Source organism: Sus scrofa, chromosome 5, assembly GCF_000003025.6.
Source record: "Sus scrofa isolate TJ Tabasco breed Duroc chromosome 5, Sscrofa11.1, whole genome shotgun sequence".
NCBI classification, from domain to species: domain Eukaryota; kingdom Metazoa; phylum Chordata; class Mammalia; order Artiodactyla; family Suidae; genus Sus; species Sus scrofa.
Genome location: NC_010447.5, coordinates 10,506,466 through 10,528,650, shown reverse-complemented (window position 1 = coordinate 10,528,650; position 22,185 = coordinate 10,506,466). Strand labels below are relative to the sequence as shown.

Sequence of the window (22,185 nt, the reverse complement as noted above, 5' to 3'; positions counted from 1 at the left end):
CCTCTGAAGCACAAACTCCTGTTTGACCTCTACAGCCGTCTTTCCTTCCTTGTAACAAATAGCCAGGACTCCAAACAGGCATCTCTGCTCTGCGATGCCCTCACTGAGTGGTGTGCAGTGATTGGTACCTAGAGAGTCACATGACCTAGGCCTAGCCAATCAAAGTCTGTGAGGATTTTTAGGGGGTTGGCTCTCTTTCTGAAGTCAAAGGTAATTAGATGTGAGCCTGGAGCTCTCTGTGGCCAGGTTGGCTGTCCTCTGGAGAAAACTCATCTGAAGCCAGAGACAGAAAGAGCTAAGACAGAGAACGAGAGAAAGAAAAAACAAGGATAATTTGAGTTTCTGGTATTCATGTCCTGAAAGCCCACCCAGTTCTGACTCTCCAGGAACTGAGCTGGTAAATTCCAGTTTAAGCCAGACTGAGTTACACTTCAAAACAGAAGATGCTTGAATTTTCTGCATCATCATCCTTCTCCTTCATGACTCACACTGGCCCATCATCTAGACACAAAATAATTTAGCCTCTGATGTGCATTTTGTCTCTTCCCCAATTCCCCAATTATCAGAGAAGCTGGGAGGAGCCTCTCTCTGTGCTCACCCCTTCCCACATATGCACAATTACCTCATTAGAGACAATGTCTAGATGTGAACTTGAACATGAAAATGAGCTTTGCTGCCCTTGACCTCCATCCCTATTTTTGGTTGCATTGCAAACCCTCCTCCAGGTCTAGCTTCCCTCTGTCCCTCTGTCCTACAGGCTCCCAGGGAGTCTTATGGCCAAACCCAGATCAAGAGTGATGGGTCTGGCAGAAATCAGGCACGTTGAGAGAGTTCCTGGGCTTCTGGAGGCCTGCTTGCTGCTCAGGGCTCACAGGCCAGACCCTCAGCTGTCCCAAGATGCAGGGGTGCCCCCTCCAGACAGAGGCTGTTTCCAGTTCTGACTCATGAGGAAAAAAATGAGAAATCAGAGAAAATTATGAAGGGAGGGGACATCAAAGATGATTTATTCTAGACACTCACTCAGCCCACACCTGTCCCATCCCACCCAGCCCTATGGTAACCTAACCTTGCGCCCACATGGTGACTTAACCATGTGCCCCATGAAGGCTGGGATTTTTATCTGTCGCGTACCAATGGGAAAAACAGTACATGACACATAGTAGGCGTTCAATAAAGGCCAACTGAAAGGATGGATGGATGGATGGAATGGATGATGGATGGATGGATGGATGGATGGATGAGGTACTCTAAAGGTGAAGTTCAATGAGGTTCAAGGGCAGGGTCTGCCCCTCACTTACTCTCAGGCCCCTCCCTCTTCAGGTCTCAGTTATTCGTGAAAGGAGACCATTGAATTAGACCACCTCTAAGCTCCCTCCACGTCTCTTTCCCTCAAGCCAGCTGTTTCCAGAGGAGGAATTCTGAGCTTGAAGGCAAACAGAAAGTGTCACCCATGTGGTTTTGATACAATTCAAATATTGGATCTTTTTTTCTCCCCTGAGGGGTGGGCAGTTGGCTGAATTCCTTTCTAAATGTTTAAAATGATGCGCACATTCAGAGTGCCTATGAAGGCAGCGCTGGACTGAAATCTGAGCTTTGCCTCTTCCTGGCTGTGTGACTTGAGCAAGTACCTTAACCTCTCTGAAGGCAGTTTTCTTACCTATAAAATGGGGCTTGCAATACACTTCATTAGGCTGTGGAAAGGATTAAAGAAGGTGATGTACAAGCACCTGGCACAAAACCTGGCAGATGCTGAGCATTCCATAAGTGGCAGGGGTAGTTGTGTGGGGACTGCTAGGGGTTGTCCCATAATCAACTGTGGACTTCCACCTACTATACATAAAGGAAGCAGAAACTCTGACCTCAGGCCAGAAAGACCTTCAGGAGGAGCCCTTTAAGGGAAGCCCTTCCCCTCTTCATCCTTCCTCCTGCCTCAAATTCAGGCATAATGGCTGGAGATCAGGCAGCCTCTTTGGACCATGAGGAGACCTTGAGAATAGAAGCAGTACGTTAGAAAGGGCCTGAATACTTAATCACCAGGCATCCATGAGATTGGTCCTGCATTACTGACCTCGGGCTTCTTTCTATCCCTCTAATTTCTTTAAACTGTTGTTATTTGGGTTTTCTCTCCCATGTAAACAAACTTAATCTGACCTGTACCCATTTTGCAGATGACAAACTATAAGGTCGACCTAACTAACAGAGAATGAGACAGGATTTGAATTCGGGTTTCCATAGCTCCCCTGCTGCTGATTCTATCAGACCCATTGCCACCCACAGTGAAAGAACCCTCCCTCCCAGCCTACCTGGACATGATCAGAGCTGTGGGGGAAGAGGGAAGGAAGGTGCAATCACCAGAGGCTTCACGTAGGAGGTGGTATTTGAGTTGAGTCTTAGAGAAAGAGGTAGGAGTAATAACTGAACCTTTCCTCTAGATCTTTGACAAAAAGGAAAGTCCCACTTGGAGAAGAGACTTGTGGTTGCTGAAGGGCAGAGGGAGGGAGTGGGGTGGACTGGGAATCTGGGGTTAATAGATGCAAACTATTGCCTTTGGAATGGATAAACAATGAGATCCTGCTGTCTAACACTGGGAACAATATCTAGTCACTTATGATGGAGGATAATGTGAGAAAAAGAGGAGTTCCCGTCGTGGCTCAGTGGTTAACGAATCCAACTAGGAACCATGAGGTTGCAGGTTCGATCCCTGGCCTTGCTCAGTGGGTTAAGGATCCGGCGTGGCCGTGAGCTGTGGTGTAGGTTGCAGACGTGGCTCGGATCCCATGTTGCTGTGGCTCTGGCATAGGCCAGAGGTGACAGCTCCGATTCGACCCCTGCCTGGGAATCTCCAAGTGCCGCAGAAGCGGCCCTAGAAATGGCAAAAAGACCAAATAATAATAATAATAATAATAATATATATATGTGTATGTGACTGGGTGCCTTTGCTGTACAGTAGAAAATTGATTCAACCCTGTAAACCAACTATAATGGAAAAGATAAAAATCATTAAAAAAATAAAAAAAGGAAAGCCACAGATGCCAAACTGTGGCCCTGGGCAAGGGACACCCATCCAGCCTGGCTGAAGCATCAGAGCATGCGTCAGGGGTTCCCCAAGACTATGCAGAGATAGATGGGTTCACCAGGAAGATTCGCAGATCTCAGCACGGAGACTTAGCTGCAGCTCTGATCTTACAGCCAAAGGATACAAAGCCAAGTCAGCAAAAGCACGTGCAGTGAGGTCCCGCGGAAACCAGGCACCAGGTTCTGAGCCTCCCTCCCCGTGGAGTCCCACAGGGGGCACCTCATTCTTCCAGTAACAGCTTGTGAAAACAGGTGCGAGGTGCTGTCAACCAGGGGAACTCAGTAGAGACTCAGCGCCCCGAGTTTTTATTGGGGGCTGGTCACATAGGCATCCTCTGCCCAGCACACAGCCAAATCCCAGAATCCTGGGGAAAAAAAAACAAAAAAAACACAAAAAAACGGGGGCTCAGCATAAACCATGCTGTCTGCACAAACACTTTCAGCCCTGTGAGCCACTTTTTTTTTAATATGTTTTTTATTAGTGTATCATTGATTTACAGGGTTGAGTCAATTTTGGCTGCATAGCACAGTGACCGACTCTTACCAGGAAACAGTAGGAATTCTCCAGAAATCCAAGCTCCCAGACTCCAGCCAAGGGCCAAACTTACAAGCAGGCTTTATATATGTGTGTGTGTGTGTGTGTGTATTTATATGTGCATATTTATGTATGTATATTTATATATATTGTATATATATAAATCTGTCTTCCAATGTGTTCATTTCTGGTTACAGCAAAGTGACTCCGTCATACATATGCATTCATTTATATATGTATGTAAATGTATAGATTCTTTTCTATTACAGGTTATGACAAGATATTGAATATAGTTCCCTGTGCTACGCAGTAGGACCTCAGTGTTTGTCTATTTTATATATAGCTGTTGGTACCTGCTAATCCCAAACTCCTAATTTATCCCTCCCCCCAACCCTCTCACTTTGGTTACCATAAATTTGTTTTCTATAGCTATGAGTCTGCTTCTGTTTTGTAAATGGGTTCATCTGCATCTTTTTTTTTTTTTTATCTTTTCTGGGACCGCACCCACGGCATGTGGAGGTTCGCAGGCTAGGGGTCGAATCAGAGCTGTAGCTGCCAGCCTACGCCACAGCCACAGCAACGTGGGATCTGAGCCACGTCTGCAACCTACACCACAGCTCACAGCAATGTGGGATCCTTAACCCACTGAGCAAGGCCAGGAATCAAACCTGCAACCTCATGGTTCCTAGTCAGATTCGTTAACCACTGAGCCAGGACGGGAACTCCCATTTGTTTTTTAGATTCCACATATAAGTGATATCATGTGATATTTGTCTTTGTCTGACTTATGCAGCAAGATAATCTCTGGGTCCATCCGTGTTGCTGCAAATGGCATAGTTCGTTCTTTTTTATGGCTGAGTAATATTCCATTGTATCTATATACCACATCTTTATCCATTCATCTGTTTGAACGAGGTTGCTTCCATGTCCTGGTTGTTATAAATAGTGCAAGAAGATCTGCTGTGAACACTTTTCTACCCTGGGAATGACGCTTTTCTCCCCATTTCTTTTCTTTCTTTCTTTTTTTTTTTTTTAGAGCCACACCAGCCACATAACGGAACTTCCCAGGCTAGGGGTCAAATCAGAGTTACAGCCACTGGCCTACACCAGCCGCACCAATGCAGGATCCAAGGCAAGTCTGTGACCTACACCACAGCTCACAGCAATACCCAATCCTTAACCCACTGAGTGAGGCCAGGGATCAAACCCACGTCCTCATGGATACCAGTCAGGTTCATTTACACTGAGCGGCAACGGGAACTCCCCCCATTTTTCTTTTTGAAATGACCCAGGAAATGGGCTTTTGTGCCTCCAGCCCAGATAGGCTGAGAAAATTTCTAGTTTACCATGAAAAGAATGTCAACAAGATGCCTAAGAAATAACCTCAAGGTAGGCAGCACTGGCAGGCAGGGGTTGGGGGCTGGGGGCAGGGATGAAGAATCCTGAAAACTCCACCAGGAGTGAGTAAGCCCGGCCTCTGGTCCTGAGCTGGCCAGGAACTCGAGTTCCGACTTGGTCGCGCGTGTCCCAGGAAGGGGCCTCAGTTTTCTCTTCTCTGTGTGTCTCCATCCTCAGCAGGCCAGCCCAGACAGCTGGGCCACAGGGCTTCTTAAGGCCTCACCTTGAAAGTCATGTAACCTCACTTCTGCCACGTTCTAGCCATCAGGGAAAGACACAGCCCAGTCCAGACGCAAGGGGAAGAGAAATAGATGCCACCTCTCCATAAGAAGAGCGACTGCATCACAGGGCAGAGGGGTGTGGATACCGGGACGGGGGGCCGTTGTAGCCAGCTCTTGCATCAACCTCACCCCCTCCCCTGGGTGCCCTTCATTCATTCGTTCGTCCATTCGTTCATTTATTGCACATTCATACACCCGCATGGGCCCCCAGCATTTACCAAGCACAGGACACAGAGGGCCCTTGTCCTCCTGGGCTTTGAGACTGGTGGGAAAACAGATGAATACACAATATGTGCCACAAAGTGACAAGGAAGGAGCAGTGAATTTATAGATGTTTCTTTTTCTTTTTTCTTTTTTTCGTCTTTTTAGGGCCGCACCTGCAGCACATGGAAGTTCCCAGGCTAGGGGTCAAATCGGAGCTGTAGCCTCCGGCCTACGCCAGAGCCACAGCCACGCAAGATCTGAGCCAGAGCCACAAAAACCTGGGATCCAAGCCGTTTCTGTGACCTACACCACAGCTCCTGGCAAGGCCAGATCCTTAACCCACTGAGCGAGGCCAGGGATTGAACCCAAATCCTCATGCACACTGTTCGGGTTCTTTACCATTAAGCCACAATAGGACCTCCTAGATATTTCTTCTTTTGAAGTATTTATTCATTTTTGGCTATGCCCACGGCATGCAGAAATTCCCAGGCCAAGGATAGAACCTGAGGCACAGCAGTGAAAACATCGAATCCTTAGGCCACAAGGGAACCCCTATAAATATTTCTTCACACTGTACTTTTTTCCACCAAGGATTTGAATCAGCTTGCCAAAAAAAATTAAAAAAAGACACAAGCAGTCGAATTGTAAATTTTAACCCCCAAAGAAAATTGAAACCTAAAAGAGAAAGAAGATAGTGTTTATTGACTATTCATGCATCTTACATGCATTATGTCCCCCATGTTTTTCATAACCCCGAGGTGAGAATTAGTATTCAGCTTTTACAGGTAAGCAAACTGAGGCTCATTGCCAATAAGTGACTCACCCAAGTTCACCCAGGCCCTGAGTGGCAGAGCTGAATCACCCTGCTGTCTGGCCTCAACGTCTGTCTGTTACAACAGAACAGTCGTCAAGGCACTTTGGATTTGACTGAGCTTCCCAGCAACCTGGGGGAAAAGGGAAACTGAACATCTGGCCTGACCAATCACTAGACAGGCAAAAGCCAAGCATTTCATTGAGGGGAGGCAGAGCCTTTGCTAGCACTGGATTAATTTTTCCTTGATCAAGGGAGGGTTGATGAAAGAGAGCTTGTGGGGTGGGACCTAGGGGGCTCCGCTTGGACTGTTCAAGTGGAGTGACCCTTCAGCTGAAGGGCAGGGAGGTTGCTGAGTAAGTGCCCATGGTCCCGCTGGAGAAGGATCTGTGCTCTAATAAGCATCTTCCTCGGGGGGGTGTGTCTGCATGTTTCTCTCTGTCGCACCATCTTTCTCTTTTTATCCCCCGCCCCCCGTGTCCTTCTATCCCTCCCTCGTCCACCCCCAACATGCAAAGAGTCCCCAGTACGCAGAACTGGTTTTAGGAAGTGCTGTTACGTCAAGAGCCTACGTACCAGAGCCCCAGAGCCCCAGAACCCAGGCAGGACAGGACTTCCTCCCCACACAGGGGCTGGGCGGGGCGGGCGGACGGGAAGGGGCCTGCTCTAGCTGAGGTGACACATCTCTGCCTGAGCAGCCGAGCTGCAGCTGGGTCAGCAGGCCCCTGGAGCCCGGGCCGCCCTTCCCCGGGGGGGCTTCAGAATGGACTTGTGCCACCCAGGTAAGCGTCTGGGCCGACCTGTCTGGGCCTCAGTTTCCTGTTCTGTAGAATGGGGATAACGGTGCTGGCCTCACAGCAATCAGTGTGTACATAGATATAAGCCAGATGGGACAGGCAGGAGCAGAAAACAGAGGTCTAGGCGCTCGGGCTTGGTGCCAAGCTGTGTTCCAGGGGCCGGGAGTCCAGCGAACGAAGCGGGGGCTCCCCTCACCCTCAGGAGCTTATTATGTTCTAGGGGGAAGACAGACAGTGCGAGTGTGCGTGTGCTTGGTCGGGAGGTGACAAGCCGGATGAGCGGCACGGTGAGATGAGGAAGATGGGACAGGTGGCCGAGAAGACCTCAAGAGGAGACACTGTTTGAGCCGAGGCTTGAAGGAGGGAGGAAAGGATCCGTGTGGGTTTCTGGGGAAAGAATATTCCAGACGAAGGAATAGCCAGTGCAAAGGTCCGGAGGTGGGACGCGAAAGATAGCTTGTGTCAAAGACGGTGACATCCGTGAGGATGATAAGTGTCCGGGTGGCAAAAGCACCCTGCAGCCCCAGTTTGGCCTCTGGTGGGGGACGGTGGCCTCTGGGGCGGCTGAGGACACCACTGATTGCCAGTGGAGGGGCCCAGGAATGAGCAGCCGGGGACCGTGGCCGGGCCCCTGCCCGGTCAGCAGGACCATGTGTCTGGAGGGGAAGGAAAGGAGGCTGCAGAGTGGGTACAGGGGCGGACGGGACTCCGTTGTGTTTCCGTGAGGAGGAGAGAAGAGGGCCCAAGTCCTTCTCAGAATATTCCAGCATGGCCTGGAATTCCTGAGGACAAGGGCTGCCTGGAGCAGTTCGGTTCCCCAGGTCCAGATAATGTGCAGCAGAACCCTACCTTCAAACAAAACCTCACACAGGAGTTCCCGTTGTGGCTCAGCAGCAACAAACCTGACTAGTATCCGTGAGGATGTGGGTTCGACCCCTGGCCTCACTCAGGGGGTTAAGGATCTGGCGTTGTCGTGAGCTGAGGTGCAGGTTGCAGGCGTGGCTTAGATCTGGTGTTACTGTGGCTGTCGTGTAGACTGGCATCTGCAGCTCCGGTTCGACTCCTAGTCTGGGAACAAAAGAACCCTCATACAAGGCAGTCCGACCCCGCCCACTGGGCCTCCCCTCACCCCAGGGTTTCAGGGGAACACAGCTAGAGAAGCAGGCATTAGTTTCAACAACCCCCATTTACAGATGGAACAAAGGAGGCCAAGAGAGGGACACCGTCCTGCTGGGGCAGGACCCCTCCCCACCTCCTGGCTCCCCTCCCCACCCTTTCTCCCCAAACCCTGAGCTTCCCCTGCGGGCTTTGGGAGGCAGGTGGCTCACAGACTGTAGGGGCTTGGTGAACACACCGCAGGTGGCAACTGGGGGACAAGAGGAGACCCAGGAGGAGCAGTGCCTGGCTCAAGGTCACACAGCTGACACAAGGGTGACAAGAGACTGTGAAGTCCCCTTCCCCCTCGCCAGCCAACACTGCCTGACTGGCTACCACTCTTACTTGGTTCTTTGCTGGGGGGGGTCTTCTGGTACCAAAGGCCTTAGGATAGTTGTCCCCATAATGCAAATGAGGAAACGGCGGCTCACAGAGGTGAACTGGAGGAGAGGACGGACGGGCCCGAAGTCAGGTGGCCAATAAGTAGCAGAATAGGGACAAGATCTAAGAGAAGAGAGAGCCCCAGTTTAGCCTGGGTTGGGGGGTATAGGTGCGGGGCATCTGAGGGAAGCCACTGCTTCGGGTCAGGCGAGTCCTGGGAGGACAGAGGTTGAATGGAGTCACTGCAGGCAGTCTCTTGGGAGATGTGAGGGTTCCATTGATTGGTTCATCTATTCATTCATTCATTCATTCAAACTGGTGTGCCGGCCCTGAGTTTTGTGATGCTGGAGACAGCCATGGCCCAGTCCCGAGTTGAGCTGCTGGCCTGGGATGGGGGTAGGGGGAAGGGAGGGAGAGGAGGAGACAGATTCTGCAGGACGGGCACCCAGGGCCGATGTGCAAATGGGCAGAGACCTGCAGCTGGGAAGGAGCGACTCTTTCCACCCCAGGGCAGGGGCAGTTCAGGAAGACTTCCTGGAGGAAGTGGAGGGAGAGAGAGTGGGTCATTTCTCTGCTACCCAGACCCAGTCTTAATCAAAGCTCCTCCACAGTCAGGTGACTTCCCCTCTCCAAGCTCAGATTTGCCACCTCTGCGTGGGCACCCTCATCCCAGTCTCACCTGGGCAGCGGGGCAAGGATGAGGATCCGGGGGACAGCTCGCCTTGGCTCCGATGCCCTGTGGCCATGGTGAGCCTCTTCCCGCTGTGGGTTTCAGTTTCCCCACTTGTACGATGGGCAGGATGGTGGCAAAAGTCCGCCCACCCCCAGCTCCAGCTGCGGATGTCTGGCACCCTGGAGCGGGGCCCCTCCCCCTGCATCTGCTGAAAAACCTGAGCGATCCAGGCAACAAAGCCCCAACGTGACCAAAGACAGCGGTGGGGCTGGTGCAGCAAGTCTGTGGGTTAAAAATAGAGGCGGGCTTCGCTGGGGGAGGAAACCACTCGATTCAGGCCAGGCGATTCGGGTGCCCGCAGGCCCTCAGCAGCGGGGGTGGGGTACGGCTCTGCCGGCCGCCTGCCCCCCCACCCCACCCCAGAGCCCCTCAGACCCAAAGTCTGAGGAGCCGCTGCTTTCAGGGCCCCAGGATTGCCCCCCCCTCCAACTGCCCTGGAAAGGGGAAGCGGGGCCAGCTGTTCTGGAAGCGGGGCTGCAAGCAAATTTCTAAAAATATGATGGGAAAGAGGAAGGACGAAGGGGAAGTAGAGAGGAGTGGGGGAGATGGCCCGGGCGGCACCTGGGCACACGCAGCTGGGCTGGGCATGGGGCGCGAGGGGCAGCCTCGTCACGGCGTGGGTGGGGTCAGGGGTCCGAGGGCGGCCTTTGTGAGGTTCGGAAAGCAGAGCCCAGGGAGGCGTAAACAGAGCTGCTGGTGGTGGTCATTCCTATCATGTTAATATCTTTGCGTTTTTATCATTATTAGCACTATTATTATTATCATCGTCATCATCATTATTATTAAAATCCATCTCCCTTGAGCTGCATCACTGCCTGAAACTCCATCACCGCCAGGCTTGGTGTCAGAAGTGACCCCTCTCGGGCTGTGTCCTTGTCATCCTCCCTGAACTGCAGCTCTGAACTGGGGAGAAATCCACCCTTTTAAATAAAGAGGTGAAGGGTCCAAAGGCTCCGACGCCACCAAGTGATGGGTGCCGCAGGCTCGGGGCGGTCAGCCCTGTTTCAGGGTTTCCGATGCCCTTGGCCAGCTGCCACCTGCCAGGGTCAGGACCCAACTGAAGGGGATGCTGGACTGAGAGGGTTCATGAATGTACCTGTCAAACCACAAAAGCAGCTGCCCAAAGAAAAAAAGGCAAATAATGTACCCCCACGTCATGCCACTGTGCCAGGAAAACTGTTTGCCCAGCTCTGACATTGGTCTTGTTTGCCTTCTTGCCCCAAAAGAGAAAGGGCTCATTCTGCAGGCATTGTCTGCATCTGCCTTCATTCTCCACAGTGAGGAGCCGTGGCCAGCATTTCTGAGTCAGAATATCCAAGCTTGGTGTATTTTTTTTTTTTTTTTTTTTTTTTTTTTTTTAATGGCCACACCAGCGGCACCTGGAGGTTCCCAGGCTAGGAGTAAAATTGGAGCTGCAGCTGCCAGCCTACGCCCCAGCCACAGCAAGGCAGGATCCGAGCCACATCTGTGACCTACATCACAGCTCAAAGCAACGCCAGATCCTTAACCCCCTGCGGGAGGCAAGGGATCAAACCTGCATCCTTATGGTTCTTTACCGAGTCAGGTTCTTTACCGCTGAGCCACAACGGAAACTCTCTAATCCAAGCTTAGTGTCTTGATGAGGTTTGATGATTTGCACTGAGATATCTGGCTTGAGAAGATCGAGGCTAGGGTTGTGGCCTCAGAGCTCCAGATGGGCCTGGGAGTGAATCACACCCCTGCCACCTCTTGGACAATCTGAGCCTCAGATGCCTCATCTGTAGAATGAGATTAGAAATAGCTTCCTCCTGAGCTGTGGTGGGAATCAAATGAGATGGTGGAGGGCCAGAGCCTGGAGCCCCCGGGGCCTGAGACAGAGCAGGTGCTCAACCCTCATGCGTTTCTTTAGCCAAGAGCTTGGCTGGTTCATGGAGCAAGTTCCCAGCTCTACTGCAGGGATGGGAGGGAGATGAGGGAGAGGGGGTGCCCAGAGGGGGGCCCCTGAGGGGAGAGGGAGGGAGCGAGTAAGAAGCACTAGGCAGGCAGGAGAAGGAAAGGCATTCCAGACCCAGGGAACAGCAGGTGCAAAGGGAGTGAGCGTATGGGAGCGAATGAGGGGTGGCCAGGAGGCCTGAGCCTGGGGCAGGGGCAGCGCAGTGTGGGATGAGGGTGGGGCCCCAGCAGGACTGGTGGGTCCAGTAAGAGGTGGGCTCTTTATCCCCAGGACAATGGGAGGTCACAGGAGATGGGATGGGAGGGGCAGAGTGGAGGCAGGGGCTCATCAGGACACCTTCAATCATCCAGAGAGAGGAGCCTGGGGTCTGGGGGACAGATGGTGGGGGCCTTGGAAAAAGAAAGAAGAGAGACAGGGCTTGGTGATATGAGGGCGACACAAGAAGACAGAAGGGTGAGAGAGAGGTGTGTGTCAAGGTGCCTGTTGGGGTTCTGGCCGGGGTATCTGGGGTGGGGGGGCATTCCCAGAGCTTGAGAACTCGGGAAGAAAGCCAGCTTGAGGGGAAATTCTAGACGTTCCATATAGCGACAAATGAGATGGTGTTTGGGACACGGGGGCCACGCAAGTGTCTGAAACTCGGGGAAGGGGCTGAAGCTGAAGGTATGCGTGTGAGTCCAGGCCAGCAAAGGGCGAGAGGGCTAATGAGACCCATTGGGGAGAGAGAAGTCAGCCGGGGACCCCGCCATGGGCACCCCCATCCCTCCCCCCGGGCCGTCCGCATTGGGGTTATCCACAGAAACACGGAACTCCCACCTGGCTTCTCTCCAACCAGCAGCTTGTCTGGGATCCACGTGGCCTCCACCAGCAGGGGTGCCCTCAGCCAGAAAGAGACCTTCAGGACACCAGCCCCAGCCAACAGGAAAACAACAAAAAGCAAACAAACAAAACAAAAAAGTCTGATCTTTCAGCCCAAATTAGCTAGAGGTTTTGGGGTTTTTCCTCCGTGGATCTAAGACTCCCCCGACTCCTGAAGGCGTTCTGGGTCCCAGCCTCCAGGGCCACCTCCCCCGCTGTGGCTCTGCTCCTGCCTCCGTGAGGATGGCCCCTCACACCTTCCATCCCTGTGTGTCCCCAGCAGCCTGCAGTATCTGCTTCTCCTGGGACAGGGGCTTAGATGTTGGCAGACTGGGGTTCTGATGCCAGCCCTGCCACTTCTTGTGACGTGGCGCCAATCGCTTTGCCTCTCTGAGCCTCAGGGTCTTAAACTGGAAAAGATCCACTTTGAAGAGTTGTGAGGATTAAACGACAAGGTTTACATGGAGCTGTTGGCAGGGAGCAGGTGTTTCGGAGCTTAGAGTTCGCGCGACTCTCACTTTGTCTCCTGGTGCTAGTGCCACTTCCCCTCAGTGCCCGTGGAAAGCAGGATTTCTAGGCTTGCAGAGCTCAGAGTGGCAGGGACAGAAGGGAAAACAGGGCCCCACCCAAGCAGTGTGTCATCTCCCAGCTGCCATTTCAGCTGCACCTTCAGTAGGCTGCTCCGTTGCTCTGTCCGACCAACGTCTTCTGGTGATGAAATACGAGGACCAGTGGGTCCTCTGGCCCCAGGCTCCTCCTACGCCTCCTTTACTATAAAGTGGATCCTCTGGTCTCATGCAGCGTTTGCAGGGTTCTGAGTCAGCAGATCAACCCTTGAATAGTGGTGCTGGCCAAGGCTCTGTGGGCAGGAAAGGATGCCGCGTATCCAGAACAAGGGAGCCCGTGTAATTGATTTGCCATCAGGTTGCTGGTTGGCCTTTTGGAAACCCTCGGTCTCTGTGGCTGGCGGGCCTGATATTCAGCAGGTGGCAGCAGCTTGGGGAGCCTGGGTGAGTGGGTCCATGCCTCTCCTCTGCTTTATTCAGGTATCGTCGGACCAGCACAGAGACAGACTGAAGTCAGCTGGCTGAGTCTTGCTGCCTGTCTGGAGGTTTAGTGCCCCTCCTATAGTGGCTGCTTCCTGAGGGACATTCATGTGCTTTGCAAAAATCTTCACACCCCGTGCCCGCTCCCAGACGGCCACGCACCCATCTATCCCCCGGACCTCTCCTTTCCCCATCTTTCTTCTCTCCTTCTTCCTGACCAAGAAGCCAGTCATCTTCCACTGCCCAGGAACGCATATAGATTTTTATTTCACTTCACTTTCCCCATGAAATAGATGACCAGGTGCCCTGGCCAAAGCTCTGCCTACTGGGAGGCGGGGCTTCTCACCACTTTCTGGAAACTTTGAGCAGGGCTGTAGTTCAGTAGCTGTCCAGTTCTGCTTGTACCCAAACACTGAACCACCATCAAGAACCAAGTTCAGGCATTTTCCTCCTTTGTCAGAAGGACCCATGGGATCCACAATCCGTGCAGAACTGGCGCGATAACAGTGGGTGACATGGGGGTCTGAGCCACCTGTCCCTGGAGCTTACTAGAGCCCTCTGTCTCTGCTCACTGGGTGACCTGTTTACAAAGGTGAAGTGGGTTGAACCAGTTACAAAGGATGGCTGTTGGGCTTGACTGTGGGACTTGGTGGGTCAGAGAGACCCGGCTTGGCTGCCTGACCAAGGCGCTCATGACCACATACACTGGCCACAGTGATGCAGGAGCCTTCCTTCTGGGGGCCTGGCCTCTCCGTCACTAGGGCCTGGTTTGGAGTTTCCGCTGTGACACAGTGGGATTGGCTGCATCTCGGGAACACTGGGACGCAGGTTCGATCTCCGGCCCTGCACAGTGGGTTAAGGATGCAGCATCGCTACGGATGCAGCTTGGGTGCAACTGTACTCAGATCTGATGCCTGGCCCAAGAACTCTATATGCCATGGGGAAGCAAAAAAAAAGGAAAAAAAATGGAATTTCTGTTGTGGCTCAGTGGTAACGAACCCAACTAGTACCCTGAGAATGCAGGTTCCATCCTTGGCCTCACTCAGTGGGTTGGGGATCTGGCATTGCCATGAGCTGTGGTGTAGCTTGCAGACTCAGCCTGGATCCCGAGTTGCTGTGGCTGTGGTGTAGGCTGACAAGTGTAGCTCCAAATCGACCCCTAGCCTGGGAAACACCATATGCCGCCGGTACAGCCCTAAAAAGCAAAAAAAAAAAAAAAAAAAAAAAAAAAAAAAAAAAAAAAAAAAAAAGGAATTGAAAAAGTCAGGGCCTAAATCTAAAAACTGACTCGGGCCCAGAAACCAGGCAAAGGGCCTGGGCTTTTTCTGCAGTGACTACCCTCGGGCAGGGGTATTTCCTTGGGTAAAGCAACTCTATATTTGGACTGAGGTCAAGTTCATGCGGAAGGACTCGGCTGTGAGCCTTTAGGAGACTGCATACACTTACCCCAGCAGCTGAGGGAGTGGGTGCCTTGGTCCTGAGGGGAAGAACTGGCTGCCACAACATGGCATCCATCAGACATGGGTTGAACCCTTACCGTATGTTAGATATTTGCTGAGCATCGAGCAAAATTCAGCTTTTTTAATCCTGATAATTACTATCTAGGTTATGATTCACATTTCAGAGACAAGGACACCGCATTAGTCGAGTTTCAGGCATGGCTGCTGTAACAAAGAGACTTAGAATAACACTGACTGAGGAGTTCCCGTTGTGGCTCAGTGAGTTAAGAACTCAACAAGTATCCGTGAGGACTCAGGTTCGATCCCTGGCCTCGCTCAGTGGGTTAAGGATCCAGCGTTGCCATGCACTGTGGTGTAGGTCGCAGATGTGGCTCGATTCCTGAGTCTCTGTGGCTGTGGTGTAGGCTGGCAGCTGCAGCTCCGATTTGACCCCTAGCCTGGGAACTTCCATGTGCTGCAGGTGGGGCCCTAAAAACGCAAAACAGAGAGAAAGAAAAACGTTCAAGAAACGTGACCGGGCACTTCCCAAAGCTAGGATTTGAGAGTTGAGGGATTTGGGTGCACACAAAGGAAAAGGGGTGCCGACGTGGTGGAGGTGAGGAGGCAACGGTGGGGAAGTAAGACTGGGGTTAGGCCGCTGGGGGCAGTGAGGAGTGGGCAGACTGGATGCCAGGCTCTTGAGGATGCTGGAGAGTCTGGAGAGGCTGGGGAGACTCAAGACCAGGATGAAAACTTTTCACTCTAAGCAATAAGGATTCCGTGGGGATTTTATTTTTACTTTTTGCTTTTTAGGGCCATGCCTGAAGCATGTGAAATTTCCCAGGCTAGGGGGTGAATTAGAGCTGCAGCTGCTGGCCTACACCACAGCCACAGCAACGTGGGATCCGAGCTGTGTCTGCGACCTACACCACAGCTCATGGCAACGTCAGATCCTTAACCCACTGAGCGAGGCCAGGGATCGAACCCACATCCTCATGGATATTAGTCGGATTCATTACCACTGAGCCACCAAGGGAATTCCCTTTTTTGTGTGCATATGTGGAGATTTTTTTTTTTTTTTTTTTTTTTTTTTTTTTGTCTTTTTGCCTTTTCTAGGGCCAATCCCGCGGCATATGGAGGTTCCCAGGCTAGGGGTCGAATTGCAGCTGTAGCCACCGGCCTACACCACAGCCACAGCAACACGGGATCCGAGCCGCATCTGCGACCTACACCACAGCTCATGGCAATGCCAGATCCTTAACCCACTGAGCAAGGCCAAGGATCGAACCTGCAACCTCATGGTTCCTAGTCAGATTCGTTAACCACTGCGCCACGACGGGAACTCTGTATGTGGAGATTTTAACCGAGAGGGTGTTAAGGATGGGACGGGAAGCGCAATGGGGTTTAGAGAAAGGTCAGCTGACTCCTGTGTCACCTTTAATTCCAGGCAATGAGGAAAGAACTCAGGCTGTGTAGCCATCCCAACCCAAGTCCCCCCCCGGCTCCGCAATGTATCCCTTTGAGACCCAAACCAGGTCATCTCACCTTTCTGAGCCTCAGTATCTGGGGCAGGAACTGAAATGTACCCCCTTCCCAAATCCAGTTTTCTCATCTTACATAGTGAGGATATCAGGACCACTTACTAAAGGCTCATTATCCAGCCTCCCTTGAAGGTAGCTGTGGCCACGTGACTACATCTGGCCAATGGGATGTGAGGTGAAGCGATACACTTCCCGGTTGGGCAAATAAATGAATAAATGACAGATGCATGATCCAGGGAAGAATTAAAGTTCCAGCAAAGGATGAATGTCTTCAGCTAGTATTGTACTGAGGACTTGCTCTGTGTCAGGCTCTCTCTGGGTGCTGAGGATGCAGCAGTGAGCGAAATTGTTGAAGTGCCTGTTCCCTCGCGGGGAATAAGTATAACACACAAGATGCAGGTAAACAGGATGGCTTAGAGAGTCTGTACCCAGAGGGGCAGAAGAAACAAAAAGCTAGTAGGAGGGGGGAGGAGGGACTGCTTCGGACAGGGCAATCAGGGAGAGCTTCTTGGAGGAGATGACATCTGAGCAGAGGCTTGAATGAAGAGAGCGAGCAAGTCCTGGGTTTCTGGAGGGAAGAGGGCCCTGGGGAAATGAAAGCTCCAGAGAAGCTGGAGCTGAATGACGGAGGGGAGGGTGGGGAATGAACCCGGAACCACTGGTTTTTCTTTCTCCAGACCCAGGGGAGCTGAGCAGCGGGGAGACAGAGGAGCTGCAGCGGATCAAATGGCACCGGAAGCAGCTTCTGGAGGACATCCAGGTGTGCTCACCCTCACATTCACAAATACTCATGCTCTTTTTTTTTTTTTTTTTTTTTTTTTTTGCGTTTTAGGGCCGCACTCGTGGCTTATGGAGGTTCCCAGGCTAGGGATCGAATCTGAGCTACAGCTGCCGGCCTACACCACAGCCACAGCCACACTGGATCTTTAACCCAGTGAGTGAGGCCAAGGATCGAACCCGCCCTTCGTGGTTCCTAGTCGGATTTGTTTCTGCGGCATCATAACAGGAACTTCCAAATACTCATGTTCTTGTCCACATACAAGTTCATGCTGACACACCCTCAAACCACACCCACCCACGCGCAGACACTCAGACGTGCTCACACACCACCCTGCTCATTCCCAACCCACCCTGGCCTGGGAGTAGGGCCTGATTCTAGCCCCGATGCAGCCTCGGCCCCTGCCCCCAGGAGTGGGGAGAACAGAATTCTCAGGGGACTCTCCACTCCTGGGCTCAACTGCCAGGGCCCAGAGAGAGCCAGGAGAGTGGGGGAGAGAAAGAAAGCAGCCAGCTAAGCACCTACTGTGTGCCGATCCCTGCCTGTGTGGCCTCAACCTGGTCTCATCCCCACCCTGGCTTTCAGCTTCATCCCCCTAAAAATGTAGACCATTTATGGAGTTCCCTGGTGGCCTAGTGGTTAACAACCCAGCATGGCCTCTGCTGTGGCTCAGGTCACTGCTGTGGCTTGGGTTCGATCCCTGGCCTGGAGAACTTCTGCCTGCAGTGGGTGTGGCCAAAAAAATGTAGACTGTTTGGTCAGGATCACACTAATAGGACCTCCCACTGCGGCTCCCAGTGGTTTAAGAACCCCACTAGGGGAGTTCCCGTCGTGGCACAGTGGTTAACGAATCCGACTAGGAACCATGAGGTTGCAGGTTCGGTCCCTGCCCTTGCTCAGTGGGTTAAGGATCCGGCGTTGCCGTGAGCTGTGGTGTAGGTTGCAGACGCGGCTCGGATCCCGCGTTGCTGTGGCTCTGGCGTAGGCCAATGGCTACAGCTCCAATTGGACCCCTAGCCTGGGAACCTCCATATGCCGCGGGAGCGGTCCAAAGAAATAGCAAAAAGACAAAAAAAAAAAAAAAAAAAAAAAAAGAACCCCACTAGGTCCCACATGAGGATGTGGGTTCAATCCCTGGCCCCACTCAGCGGGTTAAGGATCCAGAGATGTGGCATAGGTCATAGACACGGCTGGGATGGCAAGCTGCTGTGGCTGTGGTGTAGGCCACAGCTACGGCTCCGATTGGACCCCTAGCCCAAGAACTTCCATATTGTGCAGGTGCGGCCCTAAAAAGAAAAAGAAACAAGAAACAAGATCACTCCCGTATCTACCAAGTCTTTCCAGTTCACCAGTCTCTCAGACATTAGCTCATCAGATTCTCAGCAACCTTCTGAGATAGACCCTGCTTCTGTTCCCAGAATATGCCGTGCTCGGCCCTGCCCCTGGGCCTTTGCACTCACAGTTCCCTTGGCCTGGAACTCTCCTCACGACTCCTCCTTTTCCTAGTTCATCCTTGGCTTCAACGCCTCTTCCTCTAGAGACTGCTCTGACCACCCCGAACGTAGATGCTGGGACCCCACCCCAACCCCATCCCCGCCCCAAGACAGGTGCACCTGAGACTCCAGGGGAAGATAAGGGCACAAGATCATTCACTCAGCAAGCACCTAGCATATTCCATTACTCTGACCATCTTCTGCAAGGTCATTTCATTTGCCCCGTGACTGCCACCATCGCAGCCCCACTGGACCTTGAGCTCCACATGAGGAAAGCCTGGTGTTTCCCGTCCCTGTAGCCCCAGCCCACTCGTCAGAGCATAGTAGGTGCTCAATTAATACCCAGGAGGGAAGCCTCATTTCATTTGTGGGGCAGCTGCTCAGGGACTCGGCCAAGGTCACATGGTCAGGAGCTGACTGGGCCCAGAGGCTCCAGTCCCCTTGCTGCCCCAGGGTCCCAGGATAAGCCAGGGTTACCCTCATTCCAGAGATCCTGGGAGGTGAGGGAAGGCTGGGTGCCTTTGGAGGCTCTTGTTGGGTGTTCATGCACCACCCCCCGCAGCAGGGGATTGCTAAGCGAGCTGTGCCCCCTCTCCCCATCTGCCCAGTGGCAGTGGTTGGCGGAGCTGGGAGTTGTACCCCGCCACGGGGCACCTTCTTCTGAGTCAAGATGAAAAGGACCAGGAGTGGCAGGGGGGCATCAGGGAAAAGACAGGCTTGGAATCAGATGTGGGACACGTCACTTCACTTCTCTGCGCCTCAGTGTCCTCTTCTGTAAATTCCACAGAAAGGGCAGAAATCCCTCGAGGAGAGGCCTGTGCGGTCTCGTACCTTGGTTGCACCTGCTGGACCGGGCTCGTGCTGGCCGCTGAGTCTAGGGCAGGGGCAGAGTAAACGGATGGAGGGAGGGAAACCAGAGGAGTTGGGGCCTCATCAGAGGGCGGGAATTTGTACCTCTGGCCTGGAGAGGCAGTAGGGAGCCATGGATGGCCTTTGAGCAGAAGCAGCACGGGCACCAAGCTGCGCTTCAGAAAGACGGCAGCCGGGTGGAGGAGGGCTTGTTGGGAACGTTTCGCTCAAGGGCAGGACAATTTTCAGGGCTGGAAATAGAGCGGGGTGAAGGGTGGGGACCAGGCGCTCCCTCACACCAGGACAGGAGCCCCTGGAGAATTAGGTACAAGCAGAAGCGGTAAGTTTGGCTAGGGATTTTGAGGCTGTAAGAGACATCTGGGCGAGGGGTCTGAGGAGCTGGGGCCCTTGTTGGCTGCTCAAGACAGAGGACTGACTTGTGCCCAGGGGTGGGAGTGGTTGTGTGTGGGGGTGGGGAGGGTCGCGAAGCCCTTTCTGTCCCCGCCTCCACCCCCCTGACTCTCCCTCCCTGTCCCCCTGCCACCCCGCAGAAGCTGAAGGAGGAAATCGCAGATGTGTTTGCCCAGATCGACTGCTTTGAGACAGCGGAGGAGAGGTGAGGGGCCCGGCAGGCGACACTGGGAAGCTGCCACTGGCCAGGAGCATCTTGGGATGCGCCAGGGAGAAGGAAACTCAGGCCCAAGGGAGCCAAGGATCTTATGGGGTTAGGAGCCTGGCCTATGTCATCTACCCCTCCCCCTCTATGGGAAGACCGCCCTGGGAGTTCCCGTCGTGGCTTAGCAGTAACGAACCTGACTAGTTTCCACGAGGATGCGGGCTCAATCCCTGGCCTCGCTCAGTGGGTTAAGGATGCAGTGCTATTGCGAGCTACACTGTAGGTCACAGACGTGGCTTGGATCTGGCTTTGCTGTGGCTGGGGTGTAAGCTGGCAGCTAGAACTCTGATTTGACCCCTAGCCTGGGAACCTCCATATGCTGCAGGTGTGGCCCTAAAAAGACAAAAAAAAAAAAAAAAAAAAAAGAATAAGTTTGGTCCCTATCATCCCCTAGGGCCCCAGGACACTGACTCCTACATAAGGTGTCCCAGGAGACCCCCACCCTACCCCTGCCACCCCTTAGTCCTCTCATGGCTCTGGTCTCCACCTTCCTAACTCAAGAACAAACACACACACGCACACACACACGCGTAGATGCCTGGCCCTCATGTCTTCAGCTTCCCCTGCTCCCACCCAGTGATAAAAACAACGTAACATTTACACGGCACCCACCACCAGCTATTTTCTGTGCTTACACTGCTCAACGATGTTTGCGGGCAGGGGTGGAGTCACCCCCATTTTACAGATGGAGAAACTGAGTTCCAGAGCCATGAAGTGACTCACCCTTCATGGCTCTGGCTCCAGAGCCTGTGCTCTCACCCCCAGCCTCCCCGTTATCCTGACCCCGCTCCAAGCACCACACCCCAATAATTCCACCTCCCAATCAGGAGCCCCTCTGGCTCCTGAGGCCACAGCTCCAGAGCTGATGAAAATGCTGGTGCTGGGCCCCCTGAAAATCTGGCATCGTAGCTCAGGAAAGGACCCGGTCTCTTGTCTCACGTTCTCCCAGGTGGTTCTGACGCGGGGCCTGAGGGACCCCACTTGGAGGCCCTTAGGGAAAATAGGCTCTAGGGGGGTTGGGGGGTTCCCCCGGGTCCTGGGGCATCCAGGCTGATGTCTTCCCATCTGCAGCCGCGTGGCCCAGAAAGAGAAGGAGCTGTCCATCGGGCGCAAGAAGTTCAACATGGACCCTGTGAAGGTGGGCGCTGCGGGGGCGCGGGTCATGGGGCCAGGGGAGCTGCACGCCCGCCACCCCTGCCACTCCTCTTCTTCCCCTCAGCTGACACAATGACCCACTTTACAGATGGGGAAACAGAGCCTCGCCAGGCTCAGCACCTTGCCCGGTGCCCTTCACGGCTAGGGGCTCTGCCACCCTACAGCATAGGGGCCCCAGGGCGTGAGGTGGGAGCCAGGAGGATAAGGTGGGGTCTGAGATGTCCATGGCCTTGGGGCCCCTTGGCTCTGGGCCTCTGTCTCCCACTTTGTGAGTAGGACTTTGGCCAGTGGGGCCCTTAGATCCTGAGGCCCAGTCTCCAGTGGGGTCTTCCAGCCTCTCGGCCAGGGGACCAGCCCTGAGATGCTGGCTTAGAGCCCTGGGCGCTCAGAGCCCAGCTACGCTCTGACCTCCACCCCCACCCCCCAACCCCCACCCCACTAGCCTCAGAGCAACCCCAGCCCCCACCTCTTGCCCAATTAGGGGACCACTGGCCTCCTTTCCTGCAGGAGCAGAGACAGACAAAGCCTCAAGCTGACACACAGAGGTGGGATTGGGGCAGCCGAGGGGTCCCTGGAAATTTCCTGCTCTGGCTCGGGAGGCTGGCTCTCTTCCCCCAGACAGACCCTCGGGTCCCACAGCCACAGAAATCGACCCTGCCCCATCCACGCGGACCACACACACACACACACACACACACACACTAACTCACATTCCTGCCTGAGCACCCCCAGGGAGGGGACATCAAAGGGTCCCCATGCTATCTGCCTGTCACTCAGCGCTCTCCACAGCCCGTCCTCCCTCTTTCAGCAGCCATTTCTCCCAAAGGAACAGGGACCCAAACACATCATCACAGAAATCCAGAGACCAACCCCTCCAACTTGTGAAATTAGCATGACAGGCTCTGAGGGCCTGGATGGTAGGGAGAGACGCTTGTGATATTATCAAACCGCAAGAGCGGGTTTCAGCCAAGCGCGCAAGGCACAGGCCCATTTTCATACAGAAGGGGAAGGAGAGGCCACCAGTGAAACCGTCTCCCTCCATGTGGTTGG

The 22,185-nt window shown here is 53.4% G+C and overlaps 1 protein-coding gene across 1 annotated transcript in view; it reads left to right on the top strand.

The window, feature by feature from the left end:
* The window catches only part of CYTH4 (cytohesin 4), a 30,382-nt gene continuing 15,264 nt past the window's right edge, over positions 7,068-22,185 (top strand). Inside the window, 4 exon segments of the mRNA NM_001144121.1 lie at positions 7,068-7,086; positions 16,862-16,944; positions 19,856-19,920; positions 21,052-21,118. Coding sequence (NP_001137593.1) covers positions 7,068-7,086; positions 16,862-16,944; positions 19,856-19,920; positions 21,052-21,118 — 234 coding nt within the window.